The sequence below is a fragment of the Amblyomma mixtum genome, chromosome 3 (genome assembly GCF_055824585.1).
Source record: "Amblyomma mixtum isolate Tamu chromosome 3, ASM5582458v1, whole genome shotgun sequence".
NCBI lineage: Eukaryota > Metazoa > Arthropoda > Arachnida > Ixodida > Ixodidae > Amblyomma > Amblyomma mixtum.
Window position 1 is genome coordinate 412,119,256 of NC_143014.1, and position 21,508 is coordinate 412,140,763.

The 21,508-nt window shown below is 46.3% G+C and overlaps 1 protein-coding gene and 1 pseudogene across 1 annotated transcript in view; one reads left to right on the forward strand and one right to left on the reverse strand.

The window, feature by feature from the left end:
• The window catches only part of LOC149357681 (xaa-Arg dipeptidase-like), a 47,628-nt gene extending 26,810 nt beyond the window's left edge, over window positions 1-20,818 (reverse strand). The window contains exons 1-3 of the mRNA XM_089576651.1: window positions 20,593-20,818; window positions 4,034-4,179; window positions 1,132-1,281 (exon numbers count right to left, since the gene is read on the reverse strand). Coding sequence (XP_089432777.1) covers window positions 1,132-1,281; window positions 4,034-4,179; window positions 20,593-20,815 — 519 coding nt within the window. The 5' untranslated portion in view covers window positions 20,816-20,818. The remainder of the gene's footprint in view (window positions 1-1,131; window positions 1,282-4,033; window positions 4,180-20,592) is intronic.
• Window positions 17,535-19,298, forward strand: LOC149357682 (L-gulonolactone oxidase pseudogene; annotated as a pseudogene).
• Window positions 20,819-21,508: the final 690 nt, after the last annotated feature.

The window sequence follows — 21,508 nt, forward strand, 5'->3', positions numbered from 1 at the left end:
TTTTCGCTCGCATCGTCAGGGTCATCAGCAGCGCTCGGCGGACCGCGGGGGGCGGAGCTACCGCGTAATTTTAAACGCCGATTACGTCGCTCCTAAGTTATGAATCTGTAAAAAAATTTCACCCTCATCATTTATAAAGTTCCCACATCCACACGTGAGCATTTTAATGAATTCGAATAACTCTTCAGCTTCCCTTTAAGCACAGTCACTTAGAAACAAGATGAAGCAGAGGGGACGTTTCGGCAGCAACGGCCTTAAATTTTGAACAGAGGAGACGCGCCGTAATGTGTTAAAATATGTAGCATGCAATAAGCAAGCTTCTGGAATAAAGGTGAAAAAGCCAAATTTTTGCAAAGTATTTCTGACAGCATGCATTTTTGGAGAGAAGCGACGTACAGTATCACTTGTAGAAACGTAGCTTGCTGGGCCAGTTGGTGCATGGTACTGGGGAGAGAGAACGAGTGTGTGCACGCGTCCTGTCCTGCTGGTTTCTCTCCCCAGTACAGTAGCACATACCGGAACCGGAAAAGTAAGAACATCAGGTATAAACATGAAATTATTCCTACCGATGCAGTGATTTTTTGTAAATTTGAATTACCTTAAATGGTTGGATTAAAAAAAATAAACTCCCTGTCTCCGCACCCTCGATGAAGTAAGCTGTAAGTGTTGGGGTCTAACATATCGAAGAGAGATAAGGGCAATTACAGACGCCGTAGTGGAGGGCTCCAGATTAATTTCGACCACTTTGGTTTCTTTAACGTGCGTTGACATCACACAGTGGTTGCATATGTGAACACCAAGCAACCCTCTTGTATAACGCTCTCGGCCACGCGTGCTACGTGTTCGACCGATTGAGGTCCCCGGCCCTCTCGTCAGTAAATATGCTTTCACAACGCGTTCAGCTGCTTTTTTTTTGAGTAGTCCGTCTTACTACGTCCTAGAAAAGAAAAAAATCTCCGGTTTCTGCGAAAAAGAAGACCGATAATTTATACGCTGCCTCCTGACTCCTCTTTCCTGCCGTTGTCTTCGTTCCACAGTGAGAGAAATTATTTCCCGTGCATTCAACCGAGTGACGCATCCGAGACCACGGGTTGTGCTCATGGAATCCCATGAGGTAGCGCAGACTCGTACCTTTTGTCTCGCAACGACATTCGGTCGGAGCGTGTCTTCGATTGAAGGATGTGCCATCATAGCCACGTCAATGTCCTTGAAGGCTCCCTTCTGCAGAAGCATCGCCTTGCCGCCACAGTTCTCCTCCGCCGGCGTCCCCAAGACGACCAGCTGCACGTTGACATGATCGCGATATGTTTTAGGATTGCTTCTGATTGCTTAGTGATTTGCTTAGTGAACGACACCGTGAAATACGCCGTGCAGGATTATGACCTAGAAGAATGCTGCAAAGAACGCGTCTCATGTGAGCAGCAATGAAGTATAGTACGGAAAATGTGTAATTATATACACCCAAGTTCGCGCGAGAGCACCTCTGGGGGTGAATTTCTGCGCGGAAAAACGCAGAGAATACCTTGCAAAGTTGTCACCTAGTTTCTACAGCTGTGTTTTTTTGAACTTCTTGTCAACGACGAAAAAGATGCATGGTATCTTGTGATCCTTACTATGAGGTCATTTCTCTTTTGAATGAGATTTTATTATTTAAGGATTTACTTTTAAATTCAGGACAGTTGTACTTTTACAGAAAAGCTGATTATTGAAATCAAGATTGTGAGATAGCGATGGCCATTGGCTGCTACTTGTAATTTGGCAATCGTAGCCAAATAGAATCTGTTGCTTGCTCCCCTGTCTGCACCTTTCAAAGTGTTCGGGGAAACGGCCTTCTTATTATTATCGAAACGTGCGTCTATTTTCAGCCGCATATTTTATCACTGTACTACACTCATATACATAGTCATCTCTCATACTGCTTGTCAACATGCGCTAATACATGCTATGCCCATTTAGATCACATTCAGCGCGTTCAAAACCAAGTTTTTAGGCTGACGACATTTAAGAACTTACCCTCTCCCTCAGCCCCACTTTATCATCTAAATATTTTGCCTTTTTGCCCACTTTTTTCCTTTGAAGCTATCGCTCATCATGTACAGGTTAATAAACCTCAGCATTCCGGTTGAAACATTTTTCATTGGTGACATAAATAATAGAAATAACACAACAGTTTTTGATTGCTACATTTTTATTTTCCTCATGTTAGAACTAACCATAGAAAAATTTACCACTAAATTTGCTGGTACTGTGGAACGCTTTGCCCATTGAAATTAAATCACATGCTTTACATTCATTTCAGACTCTCTTTAAAAACATTTCATGATGATATTCAATGATGCCTAATGACCTAATGGAAGTGTTGTTTTCTTCACAGGCAATTTGCTTGCTACCTTTAGTTTTAAATTTGTATCAACCTACTAAGGTTATTACTATTTGCTTCATTTTGTTTAACCTCGTAAGGTGCTTGCAGTTAGAAGCCCCCCCCCCCCCCCCACCGGGCGGCAGTTTTTACCTTGGGGGTCTTGTAACAGTGTAACATGTACTGTTTAAGCAGCGTCATATTGTGTTTTGTGAATAAAAAAAACATGAAACATGAAAAAAAATGGCTGTAAAACGAGTACTAATCACAATATCACGAAGAAAAATCAGAGCACTCATGTCCGTCGAAATGAAACTTCAACCCTACCCAGTTTTCGAGAGAGAGTTGTAGTCCGCTAAATCACAAATTAAAAATTAAAACAATATTGCGTACCCTCCTCCCCACGTTGCAACACAATCGCGGCAATTTTCGCTGGTCATTGCGGGATTAGTTCTGCCGCAATTCCACTTGTCCTTACCACGTCAGTTTCGCTCTTGTAATTGCGCAGTGCGCGACGTGCTTCAGGCGCAAATTAATCTGTCAGAAGCAATGCCTAGTTGCGGCCCTTTCATTACTCTCTTTGAGTGATTCTTGCAACACGAGCGGAGAAAAGACGGTTCGCATATTGTCGTACTGCTCGCGGGCTTGCTGTAGATATATATACTTTTAATGGGGACCATTTCGAAAATGATGTAAGTGCTGGACTAGATGTCTCGGTTGTTTAGGAAATAAAATACGTTTTTGCAAAGGCTTCCCCGATATAGGCTGGAAGACTCATCCCAGAAGAGCTGGCCTAGTCTGGCATAGTACATTCTACACGCTTAGTGCTACGACAAAATTAAACTTGTACAGCCGGCCAAATCTTTAGCTGGCGTGCGCGACGGCCGCGTTTTTGCGCTTCTGCGCTTTGTGACAAATCAAAGTTGGGGAAAGCTCAATATTAAGCAGGGATTTAGTGAGCCTGTACTTAGCTTTGATATCTTAGCAAGTTTGCGCCGTCATAAGCTGCAGGAGCACGGAAAACGCGGCCGTCGCGCACGCCAGCTAAAGATTTGGCCGGCTGTACTCTCGCTCTAAGCAATGTTGCTACAAGGCAAGAGGCCGATTACAGGGCAGCATTCAGTATATTACTGTATTTTTATGACGATTATCATGTATTTGTACCTTATTTGTTCTTCCTTGCAGGTGCAAGGCAAAACCGGTCACTTGTGTCAGCTTTTCTCAGCAACAAGAAGGAGCATACTCTCAACGAAGCGCGGAGAAAACTATAACCGTTGGTATTTATTTGATAATCAGATAACTGGGTCCGATAGGAGGCGTTACTCTTTCTACCAATTCTCTGTTGTGTGAACACTAACACAAAGATCTTGCGCAAGCTTAAGTTATACCCCCGCATCAAATAAGATTCAAGTGCCTTTACCAGAACGGCTGACATCGAATGTAAGTGTAAAGAACTCGGCTTACGCACCGAGTTAACAATAGTAATCTGCAAATTGATTGCTTTTTCCGCAAGATACATACAAGAAAGAAGACCTTGAAATAATCTAAAATGAATGTATCCTTAAAAGAAAGGACCCACGACTCTGAAATCGCGGCCAGCAGTGACCGTATGGAGTACGAGAATACACGGTAAGAATTGATACCGGTCAGAATTATGAACCGTTCGTTCAGCACCTTGCCACGGACAGCATCTGTGTTCTGCATGGCCTCCATGACAGCGAGTGCGGCGCCGACCGTGCTCTCGGCGATCAAGTTGTGGCCGCAGGCGTGGCCGATACTTGGCAGGGCGTCGTACTCCGCCATAATAGCCACCGTGGGTCCTAGAGAAACGAGCAACATATTTCCGGTGAGACTACAGCCCACAAGTCAAGTTCTGTGTGATAAAAAAAAGAAAGGTCTGTAGCCTGCTCAAGGCGCCAACACAGCGTTTGTCGCCAGCTGCCTCCATAAACGCGCAGTCAGCTTGTAAAGGCGTAACGTGACTAATTTGTGCTCTGATTTAATCTGCCACTGAAGGCAGAGACCCGCACAGGTTCAGAGATAATTGCGGAAGTGCGCAGCCTCGCGGGGAACGTGACACTGTCATGTATTAAACCTTTCAGTTGTCGAGACAGCGTCGTGCTAGTCCTCTAGTGTTTCGGTCCGTGTTTTTTTTTGGCACTGGTTTTTTCAATATGAAACGTAACAGGCTCTGGGGAAAAGCTTGCACAGAGTAGCTACACGACTAGATGGTGGGAAATTCCACGCAAAACGTCCCAGACGTCGCGATGCACGATCTCCGATTTGCTAAGAAAAAAAATGGCTGAGGCTTAGCTAAGGTTAAGCCTAGTCAGATGCGAAGCATATTGATGGCTAGGCTTGGTAATACATGGCTTTCCTTTTGTAGAACGTTGTCGCCGAGCCGCATATTGAGCACGCCGCTTAGCCAGACGTTCATCCCGCTCTTCATCGGTCTCTGTGGCACGCTGAAGCTTTCGCTTCTCGTTCAAATCAGCCCTGCTTCTAGGCGGCATCCCAACACCTGGCCGCCTCGTAAGTGCCCGGAGAGCGAGGCAAGCTCAGCTTTATACCGCTGCTGTAGCGTCACGTGGTCAGCTGCAGCGCCTCTGATGTGGAGCCTCCACCGCCGCGGCCGACCGCGCGAGCCGGCAGCCCATCTCTCCTCTGCTGTGACGTCATGTTGTCACGTGGTGTCACGTGGTCACGCTAAAGGTCAATGGTAGCTCCACCGCCGCGCTCGACGGGCTGTAGTGTAGCTCTAGTAATATGCTTCGCATAAAAATCGTGGAAACTTTTCGCAACTTGCGCAATCTAAGATTAAAATATTTATGCTGAAAAAATTTATGCGTGAGGTGAGCTTAGTTTGAACGTTTGGTTTGGGTTGGTTTATGGGGTGCTAAGTCCCAAATCGGCTCAGGCTATGAGGGACGCCGTAGTGGAGGGCTGCGGAAATTTTGACCAGCTGGGGTTCTTTAATGTGCACTGACATCGCACACTGCACGGGCCTCTAGCATTTCGCGTCCATCGAAATTCGACCTTCGCGGCCGGGATCGAACCAGCATCTTTCGGGTCACCAGGCGAGCGCCATAACCAGTGAGACACCGTTACGAACGTTTCCAAAACGTGTGGAACCAGGCACTGCTCAACAAGCGATAAAAATCGAAATTTCTGGAAAATACTCCACAATTTTTTTTTGACATTTCAACAGATGCTGGCTTTTGATGTAATTCAGATCATGTATTTTTGATGGTACAAATATTTTGAATTCAAATAATGCGTAAAAGGTTTACCGTTTTGACATCTAAAAATTACGAACTTCCTCTCGCAAGTTAAGAAATGGCCATCTTGCTTCCCTAGATAACCTATAAGCAATGTCACAGCTGATGAAGTTGCAGAAAAGTGTATTTTTAACCATAAACGCCTGTTTATTTCACCTTGAGGTGTTGCAAGCTAAAGTACAAACGGTGGCGGGTTTTGTAGGACAGTTCGAAGCCTTTAATTTCTGAAGTTTTAGCAAAGTTGATTTAAAAAAAAAAAACTAAACTTGAGCTCCTGCGCCGTAAGTTGTGTCGTCTCTTTGTCCCTCTTTTTCGCAGAGCTCAGCACCGTCTACACTGTAGCCAGGCGAAATGTGCAGTTCTCGTTTCGAAGTGATACTTCCACCACTGGCAGGCATCAGAACAATGCGCAGTCGAGCAGGTATTCGTGGGAAAAGATTTTCTTAGCGCTGCCGGGGTGGTACATGCACCAGTGACTTTGTTATTCAGTGTTTTCGTGCCGCACTCAGTCACTGTTGTCAGAGCCACCACAGACGTGCAGAGTACGCGAGGAGGAGGCGACGCCAGCGACGCTGCAAGCCTGTGCTGCGGTCACGGTATATGTTCGGTCACTCGAGAGCGAGGCGTCTCCATGCGATCGGACCGCGCACACCGCCAGCGTGTCTCGCGTTACCCGGAGCTGTAATGAGAACTTCGTTCCGTTACGTGTGCTTTGAGGCGCGTTCTCCTCGATCTTATCCGGACATAAATAAAGGATTGATGTTACGCGTGCCTGCCGGCTGGTCGTTCCTCCCTTGTGGTCCACGCGCGACAGCACATTCAATTCAGGAGAGCAAGCTGCCGGGCTAGTCCGTGATGCATTTTCTGAATACGTTAGCGAAGAAAACGTACAAGGGACCGAAAGAAAGGACACATAAGACATTCGCGAGCGCACATGAATGTCTTATGTGTCCTTTCTTTCTGTCCCTTGTCCGTGTTTTGTGCTAACGTATTCAGAAAAAAAGCACATTCAATACCCTTGTATGTTTGTATGTTTATGTTTACTGTGGCCACCTCAAGGCGATTTAAACGGGTGTTTATAGTCCAAAATCCACTTTTCTTCAACTTAAATATTTTATTTAACTTCTACGTACTCAGTTTCGTCAACTGTAACATTCTTTATGGGTAATAGACATCTAGGGAGAAAGAGGGTCCTTTCTTAATTTCCGGGAGGATGTCGATATAGTTTTTAAATGCAAAAACAGTATGCATGTTACTTTTTATTTCAATTCTAAATATATTTATGCCGTCTAAAAATAAGTGATCTGAATCATATCGGAAGCCAGAATCTGTGCAAATCTCATTAAAAAATTTGGGGAGTGTTTTCTAAAATTTGTTTTTTCACGATTATTGAGCGGTGCCTGGTTTCGCTCCTTTTCGAAACGTTAAACTGAGCTCAGCTAACGAATAAAGTTTTTGCGGCAAAAATATGTCATGCTGAGATTACGCTTGCTGTGATACGTTTCCATGAATGTGTTTGAAGAAATCGGCGTTAGTCGAGCGCAAGGTATTCGACGTTTCACTTCGTATGACCCTTGTCGAACTCACGTGTCGTGCCATGGCCATAGTACCAGCACTCTTATTTCAATACGACAGCATTAAAAGCCTCAGCGGAGCAAATAAAACCTGACGGCAACCGGGGGCATCCAGCGCTATCTGTCATAAAAATCACTGATTGGACGGAGGGGGGGGGGTGCTTGACGTCATGAAACCACGTGACATGGCCGAACGCTGATTAGTCGACCGGGTGTATGACGTCATGAGACTACGTGACATGCCCGAGTTGGCAGGTGATAGTTGGCAGCTATGCTTGGTTGTGTGGAGACACGCCTATACACCTGCGCGTATTAGGCTGGCGCGGAGCCAAAACCAACGCTACTCGTGTCTGACGCCGTGGCAAATCCCCGCAAGCAGAAGCCTACCACACAGGCTGAACGCATGCATGAGCAGCCATAACAGAGGAGGGGAAGGAGCCCGAGCGGACTTCAGAACTTAATGCTACCGCATTCTAGACACGTAATCAGGTCTCTTTTACATTTTTTTTACCATGACTTCACTGGTATTGGCGCAAAAGCTGGCCTGTTAGATAAGAAGAATAGATACTTGATTGGGTTGATTGCAGTTTTAGTTGGGAGCCCACAACACCTTTGGCCCTGAATATTAACTTATTCTGGCAAAAGAAGTCTGAACAAGTGGTTTGTGGTTGAAAAAGAAGCCTTATATTTATACTTCGAGCATATAATGAAAAAGGTTATAAAATGGACGCAATAAACTTGACAGTATACCCAGCTATGTTGGCTCGAAACTCGCTCTCGTTACGCATCGGGTTTTCTCGTAAAGGTCTGAAGAAAGGCGCGAACTCCACTAGCTAAGAAGAACTTCTTGTTGGGCGAGTTGGTGCATACTGTTGTAGGTACGAATTGCGCACAAAAGACACACACAGGAAAAAACACGAGGGAGACTGAAAGAGCGCAAACTATCAACTGGTGTTTATTCGATTCAGTGCCGCTTTATAGGCAGTGTGTACACGTGCCTACAAAGAGGGGAAGGAAAGGATAAGGAGGCAAATCAACCCTGCGCGACAATCCATCAAAACCGCTCCAAAAAATTCTTTTCCGCGTTGTACAATGAAACGGAGGTGTCACTCACACAGTTATCACCTCTTGCCTTGATGTGGTATGCCTCTAGAAGTTCACGGGAAACTTTGTCATTACTCCTGCCCAGAATTCTGATATTATTCAGCAGTGGCTCACAACCGGTGCATGCAATGCAATGAGCCGGCAAATTTGCTCCTTCTCTATTCCTAATTGAACGCTGATGCTCCCCTGCGCGTTCATTCACGCAGCGTCCTGTCTGGCCCACATACACGCGACCACACTTGAGCGGGATGAGATACACAACGCCCGTGGCGCATTTTACGAATTGTGCCGCATGCTTTATCACGCATGCTCTTCGTCGAGCGCCTTCCGCGCTGATCCTTGGGCACAACCCGGCGAGCTTGCGTGGCGCCGAAAACACCACAGGGACGCCATGCCTATTTGCCACTTTTTTCATGTTGTGGGCCACCTTGTGCATATACGGGATGACCGTAGTCTTTCTTCGCGGCAATCGCTCCTCGTTGTTGGCGCGGTTTCCTTTCTTTACCTTCCGAAGAAGGTTCTCGGCCACAGCGGAGATGACCTCGCAGGGGAAACCGGCTGAAAGCAGCCTGTTTATCTGATTGTGAAAGCTGGTGCGCATTGCATGCGGGCATGATTTCGTCAAAGAAGATTGTTTTATCTAAACAATTGTTTTATCTAATTGTTTTATCTAAACAAAAAACCTTGACCCCCACTCATTCAGTGGATAGCATTTTAACTCTTTTTAAACGCTATGGGAAGGGTTTAAATTTTACGCACGAACTTCCGAACCATGGTTCGTTGCAATTTTTAGATCTGAACCTAGAGATTGGTTTGCATCACATCTGCTGGCACTACGCACCGAGAGCGCAGAAAGGGCTTCTTCCCTATGATTCTGCCCACTCGAAGATAGTTAAGAGAGCCATAGTTAGCTCGTGCCTGGAATCTTCTTTGACGAAATCATGCCCGCATGCAATGCGCACCAGCTTTCACAATCAGATAAACAGGCTGCTTTCAGCCGGTTTCCCCTGCGAGGTCATCTCCGCTGTGGCCGAGAACCTTCTTCGGAAGGTAAAGAAAGGAAACCGCGCCAACAACGAGGAGCGATTGCCGCGAAGAAAGACTACGGTCATCCCGTATATGCACAAGGTGGCCCACAACATGAAAAAAGTGGCAAATAGGCATGGCGTCCCTGTGGTGTTTTCGGCGCCACGCAAGCTCGCCGGGTTGTGCCCAAGGATCAGCGCGGAAGGCGCTCGACGAAGAGCATGCGTGATAAAGCATGCGGCACAATTCGTAAAATGCGCCACGGGCGTTGTGTATCTCATCCCGCTCAAGTGTGGTCGCGTGTATGTGGGCCAGACAGGACGCTGCGTGAATGAACGCGCAGGGGAGCATCAGCGTTCAATTAGGAATAGAGAAGGAGCAAATTTGCCGGCTCATTGCATTGCATGCACCGGTTGTGAGCCACTGCTGAATAATATCAGAATTCTGGGCAGGAGTAATGACAAAGTTTCCCGTGAACTTCTAGAGGCATACCACATCAAGGCAAGAGGTGATAACTGTGTGAGTGACACCTCCGTTTCATTGTACAACGCGGAAAAGAATTTTTTGGAGCGGTTTTGATGGATTGTCGCGCAGGGTTGATTTGCCTCCTTATCCTTTCCTTCCCCTCTTTGTAGGCACGTGTACACACTGCCTATAAAGCGGCACTGAATCGAATAAACACCAGTTGATAGTTTGCGCTCTTTCAGTCTCCCTCGTGTTTTTTCCTGTGTGTGTCTTTTGTGCGCAATTCGTACCTACAACTCCACTAGCAAACAAATTTTCTGCGCTGTCAACATATATATATATATGATCGGTTCAGGAGTGGCAGCACGGTCTAGAAACGCTTCCATATCGTATATGCGACAAGCAGTACAATGCCATGGTTTTAAATGTGGAAGTGTTTCTGAGTCAACGCTGCTAGCTTCTCGTGTCATTATAAAGCTAGAAACTATTTCGTTTTTCTCAGAAAAGCAGCAGGAGGACATTAGAGAGGGCAAAAGAGAAAGGAAGAATGTCCAATCGATTGAAAGGACTTTAGAAACATACCTTGGAGCAAGTTCAAGAGCGGATAACCGGAAAGAAGAGAAAAAAAATCCTCCAGTTGTTCTTTGCTCAGCACTAGAATCACTGCATGTGCAAGTGCTCCGCTCCGCGAATGTACACTCCCCCTGCCTTCCAGACCACTACACGAGCAGACAGGATAATGCAATACCACCAAACCAAGAGCCCCTTTTCAATTTTTCAAGGCTGTCCACAAGACACGGTGCGTCCAGGAGAACAAGACGGTCATGCGAAACTAATTGACGGATGAGAACTTGAGCGCAGGCTTAAGGATACTGAGGGGCAAAGCAAGGACGTACTATTGGCCATTTTAGAATTATCTGATCCAGTGCCGTCCGCGCAGGCAAACGTCGGCATTCACCAGTAAATAACGGTTAAGGTGAGTATATAATGTTCGTAAGCGACTCAAGTTAAGAGGGACTCCGTAGTGCATAATTTCGACATCTTGGGGTTCTTCAACGCGCACCGACATCGCACAATACACAGGCCTCCAGCATTTCGTCTCCATCGAAATGCGATCGCCGAGGCCGGGATGGAACCAGCGTCTTTTGGGTCAGCAGCCGAGCACCATAACAACATAGCCACCGCGGCGGCTCCAATGAATAATACAAAAAATTGGAGGTTTATCAAGGTTAAGCCCAGTGGATGTGAAGCATGTCCTTAGCGTTTGGAGGCATCTTGACCGCATACACGCCCGGCGCAAAGACGCTGGCGCGGTTGCGGGCACAGAGACTGACGCGACGGCGGGCGCGCGCCGCTTCATCCCTGGCGTGACGTCACATATCACGTGATGCAGCGATGGTGGCGCCGCCGCCGCGTCGCGCGCGACGGCGCGAACTGAAGCGTGGAGGCCTCCGCCGGGCGACGTCCGACGGCGCGATACGAGGCCCCATCTGCAGGCGGTGTGACGTCATCACGTGACGTCACATCATGTGATCTCACTTCAAGGTCAATGGTGGCCACCGCCGGGCGACGTCCGACGGCGCGATATGAGGCCCCATCTGCAGCCGGTGTGACGTCATCACATGACGTCACATCATGTGATCTCACTTCAAGGTCAATGGTGGCCACCGCCGGGCGTCGCGCGAAGGCCCGAAACCTACGTTAATATGCTTCGCATAAAAACTTCGTGAACCGTGCACTTGGCATGTCATGCAATAGACCGAGCCGGTTGTGGTTCGAGAAGGGTGTGAGCGCTACGAGCGAGCGCTATGAAGCACTGCTGACATGGGCGCTTCTCGGTTTCTGCTTTCGGCTGGTGTAATAACTGCGACGAGCAGTGATCTTGGTGCCATATAACAAATTGGCAGTGGCTTAGCTCTGGTTAAGCCTGGATATACAAGCGAAAAGCTGCAGTTATGCTTTGTTTGACCTCACGGCTGTCGCAGTTCGCGCAAAATGCACTGGGAGCACCACGATAACGGTGCAGGCAAGCGCGTTATAAGCCCCCCTTGCGCATGCGTAGTAACTGTGGTAAACACGCAGCTGCAGCGAGCCCGCAGTAGTAGCGGCGGTGGATAGGCGACTCACATGCGCAGTAGCGCGCGGCTGCGCCGAAAGGTCAGGCGGCGGAGTCGGCGCGGCGGCGGCTGCGGCCACCTGCGCCGCGCGTGATGTCGCTCGGTTTCGCGCATGCGCAGCTGTGGCAAATCTTGGCTCCGATGGCTCATGCGAAGCGCGGCTGTGGTACGAGTAGTGAAGCTTTTCGCTTCAAAAGCGCTTTATTTTCCTGAGCATCGTGTTCTTATAGCCCAGGCGCATTCTGCACGGCAACAGCCGACGTGGGTGGGGCAGCACTTTTAACTAATCAAATGAGTGCTGTTTGTTGGTAAAAAAAATTATCCAGAGTTGCTGCCACACTGCCAGAAAGAAGTTGGTGCTGGCTGGGAAAGCAAGCAGAACCGTGTTGGAAACCTATCGCTGCGCTGCACAACGACAGGGCCTAGATAAACAACCGAGAGGGTTGGCATGCTAGATCAAGGTAGACGTTATCGCCAGAAGCAGTCATTAGGTATATGCTGCCCTTCTAATCTCCCGGAATCGAGGCACAGCTTCCATACACTTATTGCTTCAACTTTCCTTTGGAACTTTTATTTTCAGAGTGATAGAAACGCGTATTGACTGGACCTTAAGTTGACTGTTGTTCTGGCGCAAGAATTCGCGACGTCACGTGTCGGGGGTGTCACGTGAGTCATTCGGGATGTAATCACTCACGCAGCCTCATCTCCAGCGGTATATAAGACGGCGCTGGCCTCCGCGTCACCCGTGCAATTTTGTTGCCATTCTTCCTTCAGTCCCGACAACAACCACAACCGCGTCGCCAATTCGCTCCTGCCAGAGCCACGAAGCCGCTCGCAGCTGCGAGTCTCTGGAGCTGCAGCCAAAAGCGCCGCCCTCGATGAAGCTGAGCACATGCACCGCCCAGACCCAGCTGCGAAACCTGCCGAGTTATGAATACAAGCACCCGCCCGAGCCAGGTAGGAGCCTGCAGAAGGATTGTCCTTTCTGCAGATATAGCTCGGAGAAAATCAACGAGTGAACTTTCATAGAAAACCGCCGATGTTCACGCGCGCCGTGAGCGAGATTCGCAGATTAGAGTGACTGAGAGCCACGTTGCAGCATGTCGTCTACAGAGCTGTTAAAACGATTCATTGTCGAAAAAAATTACAGTGATTCTTACCTCCCCATCGCTTAAATCATCCAAAACAGCTGCGCTGTAATAACTCATAAACCACAATCGCGCTCATCCTGCAAGTTTTTTTTATTAAGCAGTTATTTGTCTTTTGTGGCTGCTGTACGGGGCGCAGCATTTTATGCCGGAAAGAGCGGGTATTAAATGCAAACTGAGTGCTGTTTTATCTCTAGTGTGGCAGCGTAAACGATTTCTTGGGTGAACTACGCGGTCTCTGCAGCGTGTTATATACTCTAAGCGATTTTTCGCCCTTTAGGACGGAAAGTTCGTCCCTTCTTGAGACTAAATTTAGAGATATTATCCGTTAGAACTGAACAAATGGTCTCCTACGGTGCAGCAGTTCGTCAGAAGCAAGCAGCCTAGGGGTGCAACCGTTCATGCAAAAAGAACAACAGCTGAAAAAAAAAATGTGTTGAAATGTTGGGAATGCAACCACTGTCCCGTTGGTTGGGAGCGGGCCGCCATCCACTAGGTTACCGCTATGAGCCCAGCAACGTATAACGCTAGAACGTTATCCAGTGATGCTAGCCTTGCAGTGTTGTTTCACAAACTAGAGGGCGCTAAATAGGATGTCATATATGTCTTAGCGAGGTTAAAAGGATAGATGAAACAAATACAGCGAAAAAAAGCGGGCCGCAGATACTATGCTATAATAGTTTAGCATGCAGGCGAGAACGAGATGTGAGATTCTCGGTCAATAAGGACATGGGAGGGTGACAGTTATCGTAGTTAAGCTTGATAAGAGGTACAAAGTAAAGGTGCTACAGGCCTAACCGCCTACATTTAGCCATGGTAGCCAGATAGCCGAAAGCTTTTATGAAGACGCGAAATCGGCAATGAGTGAAGTAAAAGCATAGTATAGAGTACTGATGGGCGACTTCAGTGCCATGGTGGGCAAGAAACGGGCTGGAGACCAACCAGCTGGACACTGTGGCATATGTTTTAGGAAAAGCATGGGAGAGTTATTAGTTGAGTTTGCAGAACGAAATAATTTACGGATAATGAATACCTTCTTCGCAAAAGAAGTGGAAATGGAAAAGCCCGAATGGGCATACCAGAAATCAAATAGACCTGGTATTGTTTTGTTACCTTGATATTGTGCAGGATGTAGCGGTGCTTGGCAAGGTGCAATGCAGTGATCAAACAGTAGTGAGGTCTCGAATTTGCCTAGACCTAAACAGGGAACGGAACAGACTAGTAAGAAAGGAGCCCATCAATGATTTAGCGGTAAAAGGAAAAGTACAGGCCTTCAGGATCTCGCTGAAGAACAAATATTTGGCTGCAACCGAAGAAGACCGCCTTAGTGTTCAAGCAATGAACGGTAATCTGAGAGATGTCATTGCAGAGAGCGCAAGAGAAGTAGGCGGTAAGATAGTACGACACGATGCCTTAAGTTTTCTCGGGAGACGAAACATGTGATCAAGAAACGTCAAAGCATAAAAGCTTCTCACTCAACAGACCGAATGGGACTGACAGAGCAATCGTAGTTCATCATTGAGCGCAAGGTAACTGACATAAGGAAGTATAATATGGAGAGAATTGAACATGCTATAAAAGACGGAGGTAGCCTGAAAGACGTCGCAAGGAAAATAGGTGCAGGCAAAAATCAGAAGGGTGGTCTAAGAGAGAAGCATGCTGGCCAATATAATTACCAATATCGATCAGATAGCTAATGTTACTGAGAATATTTGCAATGGTCTATACAGAAGCCGAAGTAATCAGGATAATAGTGAGAGAAGTAGTTGGGCAGAGAAATTGAGCATTCTGCCGGTAAGGAAGGAGAAAGTAAAGAAAGCCTTAGGAGCAGTGCAAAAAGGGAAAGCAGATGGTGAGAATAGGGTAACAGCAGGTCTTTTGATGGACGATGCGGAGATTGTGATTGAAAAACTGTCAGCCCTGTATACGCATTGCGTTATATATTCGAGCGTACTGGAATCTTGAAAAAACACGAACATTATCTTAATCCATAAGAAATGGGACGGCAAGGACTTGAAGAACTAGAGACCGATCAGGTTTCTGTCCTTTTCCTACAACGTATCTAAGGAAGTGAATAGATAATCGATGTCTCAAAAGTTCGAACAGATATATCAAGAACGATTGGGCTCACCTATAAACTAAAGGATTTGCTACCGCCATGGTTAAAAAAGCAATTGTATTATGCTCTAATACACTCCCGTCTGCACTACTGTCTTCTTGTATGGGGTACGACCACAAAAACAAATTTAGAGAACCTACATGTACTACAAAAACATTTTCTGCGCCAAATAGAAAATGTCCCACGCCGAACTCATTCAGCACCGTTATTCCAAAAACACCGAATCCTGACTATCACAAACATCCTATGTAAAAAACTAGCACTAGCTATATACACTCAAATCAAACAGAATGCATCATCATTCACTGAGAAATATCTTCATAAAGAACATATGTACAATCTCCGGCATACCATTTATAACAGAGACAGGATTCGTACAAACTACGGAACACAAAAGTTAACATATCAGATTCCTGACTTCTTGAATAAGCACGCCATGGTTATGAATATCATTACTGACAGTTCTTCAGCTCTAGCCTTTAAAAGAAACATTAACACATTTTTTTTAGCACACAATTTTGACTATTTCCTTTTTTTTTTCTGGGTTCCAAGTAGACACCAGATGGTTTTTGTTGTGAATGTTTTATTGTTCCCGCTTGTTTATTTTCTCTGCCTATTACTGCATGCGATTTATTTTGGCTGTTTGTTTCCTCGCAGTATGACTTAGCCCTGTATGCTATGCTGTATTAATGTGTTCCTTTTATGTTGATCGAAACTTTGTTTAACGATCTGATTGTACCTGCTGTTGAGTGATGTGTTTGGGAAGGGGGGAAGGGGGCCGACACTGAGTCAGGCATTAATTTGCCTTTATGTCTGCCTCCTAGGCACCTATTACTGCTGCCTGAATAAAATGACTTTGACTTTGACTTTGACTAATAGAATCAGGGCAACCAAAGATTACAATAAACCAAAGGAGTAGGCAGGCTTTCGTAAGGGGTACTGAATAAAAGACCATACTCACACTATTAATCAGGTCACTGAGAAATGCTCAGAATATAAACGAGACGTATACATAGCCTTCATAAATTACGAGAAAGCTTTTGACTTAGTTTAAATCTCAGCAGTCATGCAGACATTGCGGAACCACGCTGAGGAAAAGCGATATCGTTTTCTCTCGATCGTTTTCCCGCACGAATCATGGTCAGAACAGACTACAATATATTATGCACACTTTACTTAACAACTATATAAGTAAAACACGGACATCCACACACTATCGAAACAACACCTTAAGCGTTTGTTCACTTACAGTTTAGGGAGGTAACGTCAATGCTTTGACATCTTTTTTTATTGTTGGAGCCTTTTGTGCATGTATTTTCAATGATGGCTGCATTACAGCTGTGTGTGGTAAAACTGTGGTCTGTGCTTCTATGCCTGCAAATGTAGCAGGAAATGTTTTTAGTCCTGTATAGCTATATGTCAATTTCGCCCTTAGATGTTCTTCAGTGTGCAAAATATTGGTGATTAAGTATTAGTATTCGTCTTATTGAATTCATGTCTATCAGTTACATTGGACCTGTATTATTACTTTTTACTAATATGCGGCATTTGGTGTTTGGAATTACTATGTATACTGCATGCTCTTATCTTCGTACAATTTTAATCGCAGCTTTGTTTTATTTCTGCTGTTATCCGTTGTCAAGAGGAAAAAAGGGGTAAGAACCGTTGTCAGGCTGCTCGAGAAGCAGCTTTTTGTTCTTATCCTTGCATTTATTTCTGTATTGAAAGAAATGCTAAATAAATTAATTGATTGATTGATTCATTGATTGATATGTAAAAATACTAGAAGATATCTATAGCGGCTGCACAGCTACCATAGTCCCCTATAAAGACAATAATAAAGTCCCAATAAGGAAGGGTGTTAGGCAGACAGACACAACCTCCGCGCTGTTATTCACCGCGTGTCTGCAGGAGGTATTCAGAGCACTGCATGGGAAGGAGTTGGGGATTAGGGTTAATGGATAATAACGTAGTAATCTGAGATTCGTTGATGGCATTGCCTTGCTCAGTCAATCAGTAGACGAATTACAAAGCGTGATCAGCGACCTACATCTGGCCTGTTTAGCTCTAAAACGACGTGGCACGCCGAGTTAAGCACGAATACGTGCGTTTTACGCAGATCGGGAGATATTACGTTTTGCGAAGGAAAACGGCGGGTATAAAAATAATATGTTGGAAACTAAATAATGTTAAACAGCGTCGGAGGAGAACCACAGTTCACGATCGGTAGCGAGGCGCCCGAAGTGTAAAAGAATACATCTACTTGTAAGCAAGGCTGCCGTAGCACTCCCGAAACGTAATTTGTTTTTTGACCATGATCAGTGACGAGTAAACTTCCTCAGCCATGTCTCTTGACCAGATGGTATGCCGTCAAGCCATCTTCTAGTACAACTACATAGGGCAGGTATGGACCATAGATGTGGATCATGAGAGGGAAATAACTAGAAGAATAAGAATGGGGTGGAGCGCATATGGCAGGTTATCTCAGATCATGAAGAGCAGTTTACCAATACCCCTCAACAGAAAAGTATACAACAGCTGAATCTCACCGGTACTCACCTAAGGCCAGAAACGTGGAGACTAACGTAAAGGGTTCAACTTCAGTTAAGCAGAGCCCAGCGAGTTATGCAAAGAAAGGTAACAGGTGTAACTATAAGAGACGAGAAGAGCAGAGCAGGATATAAACGCGAGTTAATGACACCCCAATCAAAATCAAGAAGAAGAAATGGGCAGGGCATGTAATGAGAAGGGGAGATAACCAATGGTTGTTAGTAGTAACGGACTGGATTCCAAGAGAAGGCAAGCATAACGGGACGGAGGGGAACGGAGGGAAGGGGGGGGGGGCAGTAGGTTAGGTGAGCCGATGAGATTAGGAAGCTTGCGGAGATAAGATGGCCGCAGGTGGCACAGGTATTGGTTAATTGGAGAGGTATGGAAGAGGATATTCCCCTGCAGTGGACGTAGCTGATGATGAGGATGATGAGTAATAAAGGGGAGCCAGGAAAAACAGCACATCAACATTGCGTACCAGTCTGGTTGAACGTCACTTTCATCAAAAATGTTCTTCAGATAGACCATACCCAGTTATTTTCTTCTTCAATCCATTAACATGATACAATGGACATTTTTAGCATACCCAGACCTATTAGCGTCGACGCATACCAGTTTATCGGACGCCTGGTGCTCACGTGCAGTGGCTCCGCCTGGCCGCAGCCAAGTCTCTGCGCGTGCGCAGGAGAAGTCCGGTAAACCGTTATACGTCCTACTAATACGTCTCGGTATGCTAAAAACGGCTAGTATGTACGCAAGGACCGTCAGCCGCACGGCGAGTAACGTACAAAGCTTATCACAGGTCATGGCCAGAAGCTCTGCTGCTCGAGAACGGAGAACGAAGAGGTCTTTCTGGCTGCCTGTTGTGGCCTTGGCTGTGTGGGTATTCTCGTCATGGCAACAGTGAAACACGAACCAGCATACCGGCTACGAGGGACCCGCTACTCGTGCCAGTTGCAAGAGGTTCTCGAAAATTTTGACGTGCATCTGCAGAGCTCGGACTGATTTCGGTGTCTGTGGTAACCACGCACAGACACTGCGGTCTGCTTCCATCTGTCAAGAACAAAGGAGGAGGTTAAGAGACCATCGTTACTTGAGAGCGTCTATCTTTGGATTGTGGAATACGCTTTTGGCTACTCTGGCATGGAGTTCCTACTCTACCTGAGCATCTGGTTTCCCTCTTGGGATCCGTGGATGGATGGGCTGTTCCTGCGTGTGTTACTTGTACCACATCGTCAGAGGCTGGACGTGAATTACCGAATGTTCAACTAAGAGTGCCGGTTCAAGCAGCACGTCGATGAATGGTCCATCCCGAGGGAGAACACAGCTCTAGCCTTGTGGAAGCTCAAGGAATGGACTGACAGCACTCTTGGTGTATGTCCACATACCCGTGGAGATACGTTTAGCCCAAGCGGACGAGATCAATCTCGGCTCTCCTTGTGGACGTGACAGCTGCTACATCAATGTCATCATGTACAGGCGCTCTGAGAAAAGCGTCGTATACATATCGTCGCATTCTAAGGTGCCGATCGCTCCGATGACGCTTAGCCTACCTTGAAGCAGCAGTGCCACCTCACATTTTTTTTTTCAATTGTCGCATAGGCTCGCGGACTTAGATTACAAAAGGCCATAATTTCATAAGCAGCAAAGATACCAGCAAAGTAGGTGACTTACTGCGGAGCAGAGAAAGAAATCGGGAACTAAAAATGATGTCGTATGGCCCTTCGCTGTTTCTCTCTTTGCTCCCGTGGGCTAAAAATTTATTCGTTGAAATCTGCGAAGGGCTGGCCCGGCCTCCAGTTCGTCTTTTTGGAAACCAAACGTCTTCACAAGGGACTAGCGGTCGTCGTTACGCGTCACTGCCCAAGTTGCAAAACTTTTATGAAATGGAAACGAGGCAGCATACTGTTCGACGAGAGCCAGTAAGCCCACCGACTTTCGCCTGATCCCTGTATCCATGTGGTTCGGCTGTGCACGAACGAGTGCCTTACTAGGATGTTCTCCACAGATTCGAAACCAAAGACTTCATCAATTTTTGTGCCGCGAATATAGCTCATTCCTGCTTTGTTCGAAAGAAGAAGAATCGCGTTTTGCGCTGTCAGCTGCTAAATGCACGCCGTGCACTGATCGCATCGTACGCCTTTCGTACGAAACCTTCCCTATAGCTTGAGCAGCGGCTGCCTCCATGAATGATATGGCGTTACTTCTTCCTAGCTTCAGATCGGCTCTTTGAAGCTAGTACGAACACCGGACAAAAGAGCTTGGTTGTCCTCTCTGAGCCCAAGGAGGCTAACGGCTCTGTCTTTATTTAGCGCAGACGTTTCTTACCACCTGTTCAAGCGACCGCAAGCTGTACCCCACAGCATGGCACGCCCACTGAAATTTCTAAGCGTACACAATTGTAAACTCTAACTACCTGGGTAAACACTAGAGCAGTTTTTTTTATTAAGCATTAGCTCAAATAATTTCGCATGTTCGAGGCCTATGTGAAGTTTTAAGTCTCAGTTTTGCTACTTTGTGCCTAAATTTCGGTTGTAATACATAGAGAACACCAGAAATGTGCAGCGAATGACGAATATACAGACATCGATCAACAAATTTTCAAATGCAATAAAACAAATAACTTTTTGTTTGATGCAACAAGTATTTACGTACAGTAGCTAATCTGCAGTCGCTCATTTCTACACAAGGCCTAGGCTGAGATCAACTAGCTTCATATACATAATGCTATTCAAGTGCCGACCCTACCTATTCAACTTTGCAGTTCGTCATTCAAATGCCAGAATGGTAGCTCTGCAAGCCTGAGCGGATATTTGCGCACGGAAAAAGATGGAGAATGAGAGCGTGCTTACCTTCTGTCCCACCAGGAGCGTTGAACTCAGCCCTGAATGCAGTCTCCAAAAAGTGCCTCCTGTAGACCACAAAGCCATGGCGTTCTAAAAGTCCGCAGAGCTCATCATGAGCCTTGAACTCTTCAAGGGCTAACTCGGGATTAGCCCACAAAAAACGACTGAGCGCCCATAAATTTTCGCCCTGGCTTTCCACCGCATGGTCCACTAAAGAGGAGAAGTCCATGATTGTTATGTTCTAGCCTTTGTTGCTGGCAAAGAAATATGGACAAAGAATGATGCAAAGCTGTGCGTAGGCGTTTCAGGCAAGTTGTCCAGCTTTCAGTGCTGCAAAATTGCGTTCAGGTTTTATATGACCAACTTATATGATCAAAAAGTTGGCACTACGTACGGCTCTGCGGTACGAGAAATAAAGCGGAGTGGAGGGTACGCGGTCAGTGCGTTTATGACGATAAAAAAAAAATATAAGGATCGCATCCGGGACAAAACGGCAGCATTTGTTTTCTTTTCCATTCTCTGTTCCCGTTCGCAAGCAACGTTCCAACCAAGCCGGCTGACGCAGCTGTTCCGCGCGGTGGAAACGTGCTGACTTTCAGAAGGTTGTTGAAATCGGCCATTCGCTGCATTTGTGCCGTGGATGTAGTTCAATTCTCTACTGCGCTACTATACGATGTGTTTTGGTATGATGGTAAGGTCGTGATCAACGGCAGTATTAAAACAAACGCTGCTTTGCGCGCTTAAAATCAGGTAGCTGAAAGCAGAAACTTCGAATATATTTTTCAAGCTCTGCAATTTTATATGCGCCTGGAAGAAGAAAAAAGTTGCGTTATTATTGCGCTCTAGATCTACCAAGGACGCGTGGCTCGTTGTATCAGGGCGGACTCGCATCTTCAAGCTGAATGCAGCCGCTTCTGTTTGC